The sequence below is a fragment of the Phalacrocorax aristotelis genome, chromosome 7, assembly GCF_949628215.1.
Source record: "Phalacrocorax aristotelis chromosome 7, bGulAri2.1, whole genome shotgun sequence".
Lineage (NCBI taxonomy): Eukaryota > Metazoa > Chordata > Aves > Suliformes > Phalacrocoracidae > Phalacrocorax > Phalacrocorax aristotelis.
In genome coordinates, this window is record NC_134282.1 from 18,754,483 (window position 1) to 18,769,839 (window position 15,357).

Here is a 15,357-nt window from a genome sequence, read left to right on the forward strand (position 1 = left end):
TTGTTTATGGGATTTTATGGAGCTGGGAGCCAAGGATAGCTCAGCTAATCCAGAGGAAACTGTAGCAATGGCGTTAGAATGCATTTCACATGGGATCCATTCAGCGTGCATTCAGATGGACCAGTCTTTCTGTCTCCATTTTTTTAGCCATGAAATATTTTTCTTTGCGCTCCTGTCTGCCAGCCGCACCGAGCCAAACTCCAAGATAGGCTGTTTTAAGAAAAAAAGAGAAAAAAAACCCGCTTGTCATTTGACCTGCCAATGGGTTAGCAGGGCTTCAGGGCGGCTCGCAAGAACACCAGTGTCAGGCGCTGGTCTGGCCCCTGGCTGCTGCCAGCCAGCCTCTGCTCCCGCCTGCCTCAACAACCATTGCTTTTTTCTGAGCCACGGCATGGCACTTGCTGAGTCAAAGCCCTGGTGAGGACCCTAGCTAAAAGTGCAGCTAAAAGGCCACATGGGGAAGGCAGGAAAGCAGCAGCTTCACTGTGCCCTGCTGCTCCTCAACACCCAAACCTGTGCCGGCTTCATGGGCTGTCTCAGCCCTGGATCATCCTCCTGAGTCTCCAACGTCCCATGTAGAGTCTTAGCGTGAGCCCCATGTGGGAATAAGGTTTTCCTTTTAGGTGCAGTGAGACCACCATATTAAGCTGTTCATTGCTGATCTTGGCTCTGTTCTCACGTCCTGAGCCACAGACCCCGTTCGTCTGCAGAAGAGGTGACCTGGGCCAGCTCCTTCACTGTCAGCCCTTTCCTTCCAACCCTGACAGGCTCTCACATGCTCCAGATTAGCCCAGCTGTGACCTGTCCCTTCTGGAAGCAGCTTTCCTCCCCTTGGGGACTAAATCTTGATGTTTGAAACAAACCTGTCAAGGAGTTAGCATGGAGCAGCCCCATGCTGTTCACCCCTTTCATGCTTGCAGGGCTGCTGCAACAGGGTGTGTGTGGGGAGAAGCTCTGTGATGCCTCGATGATCCAGAGCTGGGAAGGACCTTCCATCCCTGCAGGGTGTTTTGGCATCGTCCCACAGGGCAGTGAGCCTTCCTGGACCACTATGGTTCATTAAGGTGAGCTGACATGAACCGACCCATTGGGTCCCGGGGCTTCTTTTCCCCCCAGTTATAGAGCACTGTCTGACTTCGTCTGCATTATTTGCTCCTTGGAAGCACAAACTGCAACTGTGTCTTGCAAAGTCAACCCCTGCCTTTGGGTGATCAAGCAAGACGGGTAGCATTTCAACTCTGAATATCTGTGGTCACATCCTGTGCACCCTGTCATGGGGTGCAAAGCTCCTGCATGCTTCCTCATAAGATTTTCCTGCCCATGCGGTCAATCCAACCATGTACTGGGTACCTCCTCTTGATGGGGGCTATCTTGGATGCTCTCTGGGGCCTGGTGCTCCAGGTCTGGACATGTTGAATGGAGAGACGATGGGGTTTTGCAGAGCAAGGTGGGAAGTATGTGCTGTTAGTTTTACTCTGGGTGTAAAAGCAATCCCTGGCAGGAGGGTGCTCAGATATTACCATCAAATCAGCACTACCTGCAATGCCAGAACAAGGATATGTCCAGGAAAATTTAAAAGCCCCAAACCCCAAAATGGTAAAACAAAATACAGAACTTAATAATCAGGTGGAAATTGCATCCAGCCCAAAGTGTCGCTGGAGGTAAGAGATAGTGCTCAACAGGAGCAAGAATGGCAGGGGCTGCTTGAATACTTAACAGCGTTCATCTGTAGGGCATGAGATAAGCATGTTGTGCCTGTGACAAAGAAGAGATGCTGTTCATGGGTTTATTGATTTGTCTTTAAAAATGGTTTTGCACCTCACTCCATAGAGGCCACATTTCAAGGGAGTCATGGGAACTCCATAGTCAGCCTTCACCCATGTGTGCATCTGTGTAGCTGGCACTAGCACTGGAAGTGTCTCCCTTTTTCTTTGCATCAAAGCCCGCAGGAAGGAGAGGTGCTGCCTGTTGCAGCCCACGCTCTTTGCTGTGCCTTGCTGCAAGCTGGCTTAGGCATAAAGGGCTTCCCAGGTGTAAGTGTGGGCCAGCACAGCCTCACACTTGTCCTCAGGCTATTGTTCCCCATGTGCCATCTGGAAGCCTGGCAGTTGGGTGAGAGCTGGTGGGTCCACCCACAGCCAGGAGATGGGTATGGCCGTGCCATAACCTGCTGGGTGCTGCTCCCTGCCCTGCCTCCCACCCTTGGGTGCTGTGCAGCCGGCATGCCCAGCACCCTTGGGCCATGCTGTCCTGCAGCCCCTCATTGCCGGTGGCCATAGAGGGACCGATGTTGCCATCTGCTGGCTTAGCTGCACAGGAGCAGCAAGAGCTTTGTTCAACCCTCTTGGAAGTGGCCCATCAGGAGCGTGTACAGACCCTGCTCCCACACCGTGCTGCGGGCACATTGCCCACACCATGAACCCAGCCCTTGGCGTTATGGTAGCGTAGCCTCTGCCCATTGGCAGGTGTTTCAGGGGACAGAATGGGTGGCCCATTCCCACTTAGGCTGTGCTGCTCCCTGCCCCTTCCCACACTGCCCAAGCGAGAAGGTGTCCCTCCTGCTCTCCCGGCGAGGTCTGAAGTGTTGGCCTCTGGCACAACACGTTCTGGGAGAACCCACAAGGCTCTTACTAAGGGAGCTCCTTCCCATTAAAGACAAACATTTCCACCACTGATTATCACTATCAGGTGCTTATTCCTCCTCCGGGCTTGTCTTTATTTCCTTTCTCTTTTGAGTTCTTGGCAAGTACGCCCAGGCTGGCAACATATCGCTGCTGTAGCAAGCACACCAGGAGCACAGCACCCTGCACATCTCACCTGACCAGTTCCCCCAGCAATGGCCAGGGTCAGGAGCTGCAGGACCACCAGCTCCAGCCCAGGTCCCCCACCAGCCCCCCAGCTTTGCCTGCAGGAGCAATGGAGCTGAGCTGGTGTAACCAGTGACAGCTTGCTCGAGCATTGCTCATGGGGATGAGGTTACTTCTGTAAATCTGTTATCTTTTTTGGCAATTAGCACCAGTTAGGAGCCCTGGGAATACATGCAGCAAATAGCAGGAAGCCCAGTTAAGCACATCTCTCTGCTTATCTACGCCCAGTTAAACAAGTCTCCTGTGGCACAGCCCTGCAGCTGGTATCACAACTCATAAATGCTCCAAGGATAATCTCTAGTGCTGGGATTGCTTTTCTTTGCAGTGTGTAGACCCAGAGATTTCCATTTAATGTGCCTACATTCTGAGGCAGAGGCAGAAGTCGGGGGGCTTATCCCAGCCTGGTTGCAGGTCACATGGAGGAGCCCCCAGAGTCCTTGCATTGCCTGGATACCCCACAGCGAGCTGCACTGATGGCTTGCCCTGCCTGGGGGCTGTGCTGCATCTTGCTCTGGGTAGAAGCCCGGTGCAAAGGCCAGGCTCAGCGGCTGGGCTTGACCACACATGTCGAGCTCAGGATGGGGAGTGAGCAAGACACTGTTTTCTCTGGCCCAGGAAGACAGCAATGTGTGTTTGTTTTCCATGCTATCTCTTGCACAGCGTTTGTTTTGCTTGTCGAGAGTTTCAGGAGATAAAATGACCTAAAGGGAGATTATTTTATCCTAATTTAAGCTGTCAATTTATCACTGACTTCTGCTTGTCTGCGCCAGGCTGACAGCTTGCCCTGAGTCCCCGGGGAAACTTCAGCTAGAAAGTGAGAATTGGCGGGGGGAAGAGGAGTTGCTGCAGTCTCACATCTAATCTTTGCTTACAATAGCAACTACAATCTGCTCCCCTGTCCCCCCATGTTGTATTAGCTCCCATCACTACGGACTGGCTTGGCTTCCCAGGGGACTCCCCTATCTAACTGGTGCCCGGGGTTGTTTTTGTCATGCTGCAGGCTGGTGGAAGAGTTCATGCTGCTTGCAAACATGGCCGTGGCCCATCAGATCTACCGGTCCTTTCCTGAGCAGGCCCTGCTTCGCCGCCACCCACCACCCCAGACCAAGCTGCTGAAAGACCTCATGGAGTTTTGCAACCAAGTCGGCCTCGACATCGACTTCAGCAGTGCGGGGACCCTGCATGTGAGTGCACTGGCCCAGCGGGGAGCAGGGCCATGGGGGAGAACAGTGGGCAGCTACATGATGGTACGTTTGCAGCAGCATGTGGTTTATTCCCTGCCTCCCTCTGCTCAAGCAGACCTGACAGCTCTCCCATGCAGAACAAAACTCCTTCCTCATCACTTGCTTTTGACCTCACCAGTGCTGGGCATGGGTGGCCCAGCCTGTCCCAGTCAGCTGATATTGTGCAAAGATCTTAGAGCAGGGTGAGGAGGACCTTGCAGGTGACCCCAGTGCTGCCCTCTCTGCAATGGGAAGGATGTTTCAGTGCAGGGACACTCACTGGGACACCCACATTTCCTTTCTCTCCCTCCTCTGCAGGTCCTGGGCAGGGCACTTGCTCTGTACCACAGGAAAAGTAGCTCTGCAAGGGAGTGTTTCTGTCTGGTCTGCTGAAGGTCTCAGGGGGCAGGGTGGGGAGTGGGAACTGGGAAGGACTGGAGAGCGGTGCTGGGAAAGGTCAGATGCAGTGAGTGCGAGGGGTATCCAACCGATCCTCCACTGAGCATGTCCTGAGGCTGAACTCCAGCTGAACAGCACGGTGCAGGTTCCAGGATTCTCTTTACTTGCCACAAGTGGACTGTGGATAATCCTCTGTTAATCCCATCCCTCCAGGCCTCCCACACACCCCTCTGTCGTCTGGGACTGCTTTTCTCACTTGCTAGCTGCACTGAGGCTATGTCAGCAGATGCCGGGCTGCACAGTCAGCTCCTCTTCCGCACTTTGAACCCTCCAGCCCTTCATTGCCGCTAGCCCCAGGCAGTGACCTCCTGTATCCACATCTCCCCAGAGTCCCATTGGCCCATGCGTTGAAGCTCTCAGTAGCTGGATCGGAGCCAGGCACAAGTCAGGAGAGAGGTTACAGGTGCTCTCATACCCTGCATGTCTGGGTACAGAGCCAGTGGTCCCTGTGCCCCAGGTCTTCCCTGCCATTGACCTTGGGAGGTGGGTCAACACTCAGAAGATTTTGGGGTAGCTGGGACCAAAGCAAAACCCAAATTCACGTGCGCTTTTTGGTTTACGAGGAAATTTGCACGGAAAGGAGGAATTTGGCTCTGACGAGCTGCTGTTTCGCCCAGTAAGTTCTGCCTGGGTCCCCCTACCACCATAGCTTGCCAACACTGAATGCTCTCTCTCTTTTCTCCTCCAGAAAAGCTTAAATGAAACATTTGGTGCTGACATATACTCTGAAGCCAGGAAAGAAGTGCTGACCAACATGTTCTCCAGGCCCATGCAGGTGAGAACAGCACTGTGCTGTCAGACAAGTCTGGCTATAGCTGTCTGCTGTGGCTCCATCTTCCACCCTTGTCCCTTCTGCATTACTGTAGCTGGTTGTTACATAGAGGGAGAGTGAATGGATGCTGAACATGGTGCTGCGGGGCTGCCAGCAGCTTCCCCCAGTGCTTCCAGCCCCATGCAGCTGGCAGCATGTCCCCTGGGCAACAGAGCTTCACTGGTTGGCAGGGTCAGTCTGAGCCTTTCCTCGTCCCCTATAGTGTCCCTGTTATTACTGGTTGGGATGTTTCACCCTTGAAGTTGCATGTGGGATGTTAGCAGACTCACAAGGACCCAGCTGAAGAGCTGGTGGTGGGCTCCATGTTCATGTTTGTACCATTTCTTCACATCATGGCATCCCAACTGGTCCAAAGAAGGAATCAAGAGGGAGAGTGGTATAGGGGTGTGGGACTGAATTTAAAGCACAATACGGTACCCGGACACAAGCTCTAAGAAGCAGGGAAGCTCTGGAAACCAATTGGTCTCCCTCCAGACCAAGAGACCTTCTGTGAAGGACTCTGCGATGGAGGCCTGTGGTGCTCACACGGATTGTCATGTTTGGTGCGTCTGCAGCTCAGGACACTTATTTGGGTGCTCATCACCATCAAAAAATAGTTTTTGTGAAGCATCTGCCTTTTTACATTTGCGGCTGGGCATAGCACAGCCTCTTCTGAGGGTAGTCCTACCGCACAGGGAGAAGGGGCATGTTCCTGAAATGGTCTCTCTGCCGTGGCCTGCTTATCACTGCAGGAATGAATCGTCTTCCCAACATCACTCATTTGATTGTCACTCTTCTAATTAACTTATTTGCTCCATTTACTCATTAGCAGTTGCCTGAAGTCCTGCTGTACTTTAGTGACTTAATGCTTAGTGGGATTGGGGACTGAAGCCATTCAGTAAACCACCCCCTCGTGTATGTGTCCAGCTTAGGAGTCCTGCTTTGTAAAGCTCAGGGAGTGTCCTCTGGAGCTGGATGTGTTGTCCCAGATCCCATGTCCTGCTTTGGCTTGTCCTAGTCCATTCTGTCACATCTTCCTTTTCTGTTGGAAGGTGGTAAGAGGTGAATGTGCTGGTGACATGCATTGCCTGGGGTCCCTCTCTGGTCCTGCTGACAGTGGTGCAAGCCTGGGCTTTCCCAGCAGCAGCACTTGGAGCAAGCCTGGCTGTGGACTGGGAGGGATGAGTAAGGAGAAGGCAATGTGGCACCAAGGAGGAGATGAGCTTTTTGGGACCCACTGACTTGATGAAATTTTGCCTGTGTGGTCTCCTGAGGCTGTGGTCTGAGAAGTGGTGGGTGTACTTTGAGATACCTCCCAGAAGCTCTTGTTAAGATTTAGCCCTGATATTCACAGGGCTATTAGACCCATACACAAAGGAGATATCAAGGTTTTGGGGATGAAGTCTTCTGCAGAGTAGATACCAGACAGAGTCTGGGGAAGAAGAAAGAGGAACTTCTAAAGGAAATATTCCATGAGACATAATTTTGGCAGGAACTAGACTCATTTCATCATCAGAAGACCAAGGTGCCCGTATGTTCAGGCGTGCTGTGCAGTCTACTCGGGCCTGGCAAGCCTGCTGTCTGACACACTCCCAGTTTACAGCTGAGCCCATCGGCTCTGCAGGGCAGCCTGTATCTAGATGGTGAGCGCTGTTCCCATCTGCTGGTATTCCCTTCTGCCGGTGTTCCCTGGCAGGATGGTATTGCCAAATGTAATGGGGTGCTCTCGTTATAGGAAGTGGCGCATGAGCCAGAACCAGCAGAAATATGTCTTGATCCTGGGGTGAGCTTATGCAGTTGGCCATTTGCTGAACTGTTGCCCAAAGCCATCAGCCAAGTGAGCAGATGCTCCCCTTCTGTCTTTAGGGCCACTTTCCAATATGACCTAGGGTGTGCTCACACTGGTGGATCTGTATGACCTCCAGCCCATAAGGAAGGACCACAGCACTGCAGGGGTGAGAGACATCAGTGTTGTTCTCTGTGGCCTCTGGTCCCTGACCACACTCACTGCCCGGTGGACTTCCCAAAATCCTGAGCAGTTCAGATTCCCACCGTTGTTCCTGCTGCTAAATGCAGAGGATGGGTAGTGCAAAGCTGTGTCAGTGCCCCTTGGAAAGGGCTCCCTGGGAGGATGATCTTTTGCTGTCTGCCATCAGTATTAGAGCAGATGGAAGAATCAGCCCCATCCTGCCCATGTCCCCTAATGTCACGGTCCCTCATGCGGGAGAGGACAGATCTGACTATTGGCAGCTGTGGAGCACAGCCACTCAGGGGCCTATGCTGGTGTCGAGGGCTGGGCCATCACTCTGACAGATGGTGTGATGAGGCTGTCTGGTCAGGGCACTGAGGAGTCACACATATCCCTGCACACATCTCAGCTCCCAGTGATAAAGCTGGTGTTTCAGGGATGAGGCGGCAGTTAAATAAGCCAAAGCAAGCTGCCACAGGTTTAACTCATGGTCACGCCAAGCCTGTGTCTTCCATCTTCACTGTATGCTGGTGGTCAAGACATCAGCCTCTTGGAGGAGGAGTGAGACGGGAAGCAACTGGTAATGCATGTGTCTGGGGGAGCACCTGGATTGCCATGCCAGGAGCCTTGTAACAGATGAAGGAGCAGTGTCATACCATTTTTCAGGGGCTCAGTCACTCAGGGATTCAATCTGTCCATGAGAGCAAAGCTGCCCTTGCTTGGCTCGGGCTGATTTATTTCCAGGCTCCTCGTGGTTCTCTGGGGATTGCAGCAAACCTTGGGGATTTGAGACCACTTGTGAGTCAAATCTGTAAAGAGAAAACATCTGCTTTATGCCAGGCTGATGCCACTGGGTAGTGCAGTCATGGTGGCGAGGATGGATATCAGATACATGTCGGACTGGGCTCCCTGCAGTGTGAAACCTTACCACAGCCCAGAGGAGTATTTCTGCTGTGATACCCAAGCTGATGCCAGCATCAGTGAGTTTCATGAGCTGCCAAAAGGGTGTCAAAAATGGTGCTGGACCCAGTAACAGCTGGGTTTGGCTGGCACATTCATTAGGAAGAAGCACCCCAGGCAACAGCAAGCAGCATGGGACCTTCAGCATCTTTTCTAACTTGAAACAAGGCAGGGGTTGCTCTGCATTGCTGGGCATAGGGAAGAGATGAGCCCTTCCCAGTGGCTTTCTCGTAGCAGGGATTTTGACTCATGCTCTGCTCTTTACCTGCCTGGCATTTCAGGGACATTCCTCCCTTCTGCCCAGAAGCCTAGCATAAGTGCCTATAAACCCCCTGTAATTTCATGCTATTTGTCTGCACAAGGGTACTCATCTTCTCCTGCAGCAGCCTCCAGTGCTCGGCTTTGTCTCCCTGCCCAACTGCGCAGAGCCTTGTTCGGTGGGAGCTGAGCTAATTGAGTGGGGACCGTACTTCATGGAGTCCATCAGAAACAATTTAATTCTGGGTTGTGGAAATTGGCAGCCGCCACAGCGCCTATCCCAGCTCTTGGGTCTCATAATAAGGCCGGGACTGATGCTGCTTTTTTTAACCTGCTCTATTTACTTGCCCGGATCAGTGCATTGCTGCTCAGCAGGAGCTGGCTGTGCCGCTGGGCTGGAGAGTGGAGGATACAGCTGCTCAAACTGTGGATCCCAGGACAGCTCTGTAATCAGAGCTGGCTACTCCTGTTTTTTTTAAATCACTTGCTCTTATTTTTTAGCGGGTTCATTCAATCGCCACTGTGCTGTGACCCTGCCGCAACCCCCCTGACCCACTCAGCCTCCCCTCCCTGCCTGGGCTCAGCCCCCGTTGTTTTCCCAGACCTGAGGGCTGTTTTTTCACAGATGTAAAAATAAAAGCTGTAACATGTGGGATAACAGAGGTGGTGCAGCCAGGAGAGGTTCCCAATGAAGAGGCTGCTGGGCAGCACAGTGCTGCCACAACCCCAGTGTTGGCTTAGACAGGCAGTCCAGCCACTCAGCTTCCCAGCTGTTGTAGTGGGATGGAGCAGCGGGGACCACAGTGGGGGCTGTCTCCTCCTCCTCGGTGAACGGAGAAGCCACTCATCCCAGCCCCCCATGCTCTCCAAACAGGCGCAGTGGTGTGCAGAGCCTGCAGACAGACCCAGAACCAAAGAGCCTGCATAGGAGCAACTCTGTGAGACCCCTTTTTGGGAGAGCATCTGCGGTGGGCACAGGACAGGTTGGGCTCTCCCCTTGAAGACAGGGGGATGGTGAATGAGTCCCAGGGCCTGAGCAGAAGCAAGATACTACTTAAACACATATGACACAAACATTGGTGCAATCCTTGGGGCTAGGCAGGGTCGGCTGGCAGCCAGCAGCTCCTTGCAGTGGCTTTGCCCCATTTGTTCTGTGTTCAGTTCCTGCAGTGCCTGTCTTGTCCCTCCACAGCCTGAACTGAGCAGCAAGTGAAGGACCATCAGCTGCTGGAGCTCTGTCTCACAGACACAAACCCCTCCCACCTTGTGCAGGGTCCTGCCACCAGCCTTGCTCACACCATTCTTTTTCTTCTCACCCCTTTCAGATGGCTCTCTACTTCTGCACCGGCATCCTGGAAGATGAGACCCTCTTTCATCACTACGCCCTGAACGTGCCCTTCTACACGCACTTCACCTCGCCCATCCGCCGCTACGCGGACATCATCGTGCACCGTCTCCTGTCTGCCTCACTCGGTGGGTGCCACCTGGCCACTTGCAGAGCAGCTCTGGGTACTGTGAGGGGAGGGGGTGGCTGTGCCCAGCACAGGCAGGACTCCTGAGTTCTGGCCTCACCTGCCACAAGTGCTGGGTGCTTGGAGTCTGCGTCCCGTGGGGCAGCTCCCTGGCACGTGGGTGCCCCCAAATAACAGGGACACAGAGGTGGGCTGGGCATCTGGGTCCAGGGTGCCACAACATGGCTCTGGAGCAGGAGGGAGCGTGGGCACGTCATTGTCACTGGCCCCCTTCCCAGGTGCCAGCTCCCCCATCAAGATGGAGAAAGGGGCCATCCAGAGACAGGCAGATCACTGCAATGACCGGAAGATGGCTTCTAAGAGGGTGCAGGAGCTCAGTGCTGACCTCTTCTTCACCATCTTCGTCAGGGTAAGACTATCTTGCCCCAAGGCAGCTCTGGATTTCCCCATGAAGGCTCAGACTAGATGCCACGGGGCAGAGGGCTGTGTGGTTGCCCAGCTGGCCTTGGGGAAGGCAAACAGTGAGGAGACGCACTGAGCAACCACCACTGCCAGAGCTCCAGGACCTGGAGATGCTGGCTCCCCTTGGGGACAGCTGGATGGGGGATGCCAGTGTAGTGAGAGCCCTGCCTCTTGTCAGGAGTGCGGCCCTTTGGAGTCAGAGGCCATGGTGATGGGTGTCCTGAATGAGGCCTTTGATGTCCTGGTGCTGAAGTTTGGAGTCCAGAAGCGCATCTACTGCAATGTAAGTACCTCACCAGTGTGAGATAGTGCCAATGCTGCCTCACCAGAGAGGGCACCAGGGCAGCCTGGCATTGTTGGAGGCAGTGACTGCCCTGGTGCCCTTCTGTGCCAGTCCTGCAGCCAGCAGAGCTGTGCCCTAGCCAGGCTGGCCAGAGGGGAAGGAGCTTTCGTGGGGTTTCCCCTCCATCCCTTGACCCTGGGCAGGCACGAGGGGCTGGGGAGGGCTGGAACAGCCCAGGCTCTGAGGACCAGCTTCTCCCTGCTACATGCCGATGGGGATCTAGTCTAGGCAAAAAGGAATAAAGACAGATTCAGGGGGACAGACATCAACATGGAGCTGAATCAAGGAAAGGGCGCGAGGCTAGTTTTCATTTCATTTAATCAGACGGTATATCTGGGGCTGTGACAGCACCACTGTAGGCCAGCACCTGCGGTTAGTGACAGCATCTTCTCTTAATAACCTGGTTATATGGCTGGCAATGACATCTTTAAACAGGACATATAGTGTGATATATAGGCTGTTTGTGTATCACTGCAGCCCCTGATTTACTGGCTATGCTCCAGCTCATGGGCTGCTGCATCCCGGTTGTTAAAGAGCTGCAGAGGCAGCGTGCCGGGCAAAAGCAGCATCGTCCCCATCCGCAGGTGAAGCAGAGGGGGAGAGCTGAGTGGGGGGATGTCGTCAGGGCCAGAGGCTGTTCCCAACACTCTCTCTGCCTGCAGGCACTGCCCTTGCTGGGCTTCCACTTCCAAAAGGTGGGGAGGAAGCCAGAGCTGACACTTATGTGGGAGCCAGAGAAGCCAGAGCAGGAATCTTTGCCCCAGGTAAGACCCCACCAAAGAAGGACGACGCACTCACAACACCACAGGGCTGGTGTGAAGGCTGTTTGCAACATGTGGATCCCATGATCTCTGCAGGGACAGATCTGGGAGGCAGGACTGCCTTGCAGGCTATCAGGTCCTGCTGTCCCTCTGTGTCTCCTCCCCAGCAAGTCTGACCTCAGCCTCAACCTCCTCTGCCATCCAGTCCTGCTCCATCCCATCACTGCCCCTGCATCTGACCCCTCCACAGCCTTCAGAATCTACCCTGCCTGCTCTGTGCCCTGCCTCCCTATTCAGTTTCCTCCAGGAATTGAATTAACATGCTGTTTACTTTCTTCTTCCAGATCATCAATTAAGATGTTAAGTAAGATCAGGCCTAAGGCAGCGCCTGTCTAGACCCTTCCCCCCATCTGGCATTCCTTGCCCTCTCACTGGCATGGCCCTTCCTTCAGGTTTCCATCCCTGTGACAGGGTTGAGACCACTTAGCAGGAATTTTTAAAGTCAGACTTCCTGAGATGCAGTATCAAATGGTTTAACAGCATCTAGAAATCTCCCTCTTGTGTCCCTGTCATCTATTAACTTGGTAACTCAATCAAAGGGAGCAATTGCATTTGTCTGGCTTGATTAAGTGGTGCTTCTTTGCCAACTTTTGTCTGGCGTCGCTATAAAATTACAGCTGTGTTGACTGCTGTGATCCCTGTCTGCTGCCTGGGTGGGGATGGAGGGCTGTATCCCAACCTCTCCCTGCACTACTCCGGGGACTCTGCGCTTGACCCCCATTTCCAGCCAAGCCCAGCACAACCCAACCTTGTCTCCCTAGGGTTGAATGAAAAGAACTCCAATACAGGGCTGGGCTGACCCTCCCAGCTGGTATGATGATTGTCCTGGGGAGTCTTTTCCTTCCTAGGGGAGATGTTCTAGGCAGAGACAGCTGAGCTCCCCGGCTGCTGCAGGCATTTCTGCAGGCCTCCTTCTCTTTGAAGTTGAGCTTTCCTTAGCTTGGCTCAGAGAAGCTCCCTGGATGCAGCCTGAAGTGGCCTGGGTTCCTCCTTTCCTACAGGAGTGGGTATCACTTACATTCTAGCAGGGGCCCACATGAAAAATGATGCCCCACCATGCGCAGGGCCCATTTTGGTTAAGCAAACACTCAGCAGTAGAGAAAACTTGTCGACGAACCCTTCACGCCTCCTAAGAAAACACCAGAGCCCGCCCCTGGGAGCAGGGTCTGAGCTGTCTTCCAAGCCAGCACATCCCTGAGTTGATAAATCTCCAGCCCTGGGATGAGCTGGATCCCTGGGAGCCATGCTGAACCTTGGGACATGTCACCTGCCCACCCTGCGGCACTGAGCCCTCCCAGCTCTCTGCCTGTCCCCAGTGCTTGGCCTCCACTTCCCAGTTTGGCTTAGCCTAGCCAGGCAGCAGGAATGTCAGGGAGGCTGTTTGCGGGAAGCTGTGCAGGGGTCTGGGGTGGCCGGCCCTGCCACAGAGGGCAGGTATTGCCCCCATCTCTTCCTGATCTCCAGGCAATGGCCAGGACCTCAGTAGGCATTAACTCAGGGCTTGAGTATGAAGTGGATCTATGACTCAGGGGATTTGATGTGAAATCATGCTGTTCCCCAGCGGTTCAGGAAAGGGATGAGGCAAGGTTGCTAAGGGAGAGCCCTGATAATCCCCATCTGAATCCCCCAGACATGGGGGGCTACCCCATGGCCACTGCCCTATGTGCTCCTGCCAGCCAGGGCAGGCAAGAGGTTGGTGCTAGATAGCCGGCAGCTATCTAGGCAGCCGTCTGCAAAAGGATTTCCCTGTGGTTTGCTCTTCACTGGCCACTTTGATACGTTTAACTCTCAATGAGATTTTCCTGCTCTGAATGATTAATCTGGAAAGGCTGGCACCGGATGAGCTGGGAGGGGTTTGACAAGGTTACACCGGCGGCTTCATGCCTGCTCCTCCTGCAGGCCAGCCCTGCTTAAGTGCAGGGCTTGGGGAGAGCAAGTGAAGTCCCTAAATTCCCTAAATGCCTGGCCACAGCCCCGGGGCATTCCCTTCCTGGTGTCCCAGCCAGCCCCTTAACTGTGCCTCGTAAATAGACCTGGCTGAGGCTTTGTGCTCCCAATCCACACAATTGCACAAAGAAGGAGTCAGAGGAGGTGGCAGCACATTTCTGCACAGGAGGGATTGATTTTCTGGGGTCTTTATTCCCTTGCATCTCTCTCATCCATCGTGCTCCTTTCCCGGGTCTTCTCTTGCTATGCTGGTATGGGGGGGTCATTCCCTCCTTGCAGGGTGCTGAGAAAATGCTCAGCATCATGTGGAGTCCCTTCTGGCCACAGCTCACCGCTGGCGCTTGGCCAAGTTGCTTCATTAAGGGATGATGTGCATTCTCCAGCTGGAGAAGGGAGATGTAGACAGGCTTTAGGGGAGGTTGGGACCCAAAGCCAAAGGCACAGTCACCCATGGTCCTTCCCAGACTGTGGGGAGAGCAAGGCCTGATCAGGCTGGAATAGGTGAGGATGTTTTGGAAGGCTCATTTGGGTTGGCTTGGGTTCCCTGGCTGGCTTCACAGCCCAGCGGTGTTGCCCCTGAAGATGCTGCATTTAGCCCCAACCCCAGGAGCACCCTGGACTCCAGCAGAGCTATCTGAAGCCATCCTGACCCATTCCCCATCTCCTGATGGGTGCCGCAGTGGAGGCAGCAAAAGCCAGCACAGCTCTAAGCAAATCCTGGTCTGATGCCAAGCCACCTGAAAAAACCACTTCTCTCTGTCTTTCTCTCCCTCACTGAAGGTGATCACCATTTTTACGCTGGTGGAGGTCATACTGACATCAGACGGTGTCCCACTCAAGTACAGCGCCCTGCTCAAGAGACCAAGCTCGGAGAAGTGAGCACCCTGGGCTGCACGTGCTCCCTGCTGCCGATGCTCACTCACCTCCCACACCCTGCACTGGCACCCTCTGGGGACAGAGGGGACACACGAGAAGTTTGGGGATTTCCGTTTTAAAACTGATGCCATTTTATTTCTGATTTTGATTTTAACTCTGCCTGGGAACAGGGCTCAGGGCTTAAGCCTGCCCCAAGCAGAGCATTTCTACTCTTGGATATTTTTAGCTTGATGCTTCTTTTTTTTTTTTAAGGCAGTGGTGTCTGTCCCCAGCCACCTCGGGTGCCCACGGTGAGGGCTGAGCAGGGACACATGTCCCTGGGAGCGGAGAGGGGCTGGCTCCACTGTCCCGGGTGGGATGCAGTGGGATGCAGCTGTGGGGCCATGCAGGGTTTCTTGCAGGGTTGTGTCATGCAATAAAAGCCGCGTCAGCAGCCACGTGGGGGGCTCGCGCAGGTTTTATTTTGTCTTCTTTGCATTCTCCCAGTCGGGAATCCCAGCAGTAACTCATCTCCCAGGCAGTCCCCGCCTGATGCTTCCTGGGCATTGTGAAATCCAAGCGGCCTCACCACCTCCCCCAGCCTCAGCACGTGCTCATCTGGAGGTCGTGGGGGATCGGGTGGAGGTGTGCTTCTGGCTCCTGCTCCGGCCTCTGGCGGCTTATCCCTCAGTCTGAGCCGTCACTGGGCATCACCAGGTGTCTGCTCCAGCCCCTCACACCCTGGCCTCCAGTCTCACTCCACTCAGGGACCCTGCAGCACCACATCCTCTCTTCTCCCTGCTGCTCAAGACAGCATCCAGCCCCTTGTGCTGGCCCTTCTGTGCCCGGCACCTCTGCCTGCTCTCCATCCCCGTATCCCCCACCCACACCATGCAGGATGTCCCCAAGG

The 15,357-nt window shown here is 54.2% G+C and overlaps 1 protein-coding gene across 4 annotated transcripts in view; it reads left to right on the forward strand.

Annotated features, from left to right (window-relative positions):
- Positions 1-14,905, forward strand: part of DIS3L2 (DIS3 like 3'-5' exoribonuclease 2) — a 196,921-nt gene extending 182,016 nt beyond the window's left edge. For all 4 annotated transcript variants that reach the window (XM_075099086.1, XM_075099087.1, XM_075099089.1 and 1 more), the window contains 7 exons: positions 3,868-4,051; positions 5,238-5,324; positions 9,873-10,020; positions 10,298-10,428; positions 10,660-10,764; positions 11,487-11,588; positions 14,373-14,905. In XM_075099086.1, the coding sequence (XP_074955187.1) occupies positions 3,868-4,051; positions 5,238-5,324; positions 9,873-10,020; positions 10,298-10,428; positions 10,660-10,764; positions 11,487-11,588; positions 14,373-14,471 (856 nt within the window). In that variant the 3' untranslated portion in view covers positions 14,472-14,905. The remainder of the gene's footprint in view (positions 1-3,867; positions 4,052-5,237; positions 5,325-9,872; positions 10,021-10,297; positions 10,429-10,659; positions 10,765-11,486; positions 11,589-14,372) is intronic.
- Positions 14,906-15,357: the final 452 nt, after the last annotated feature.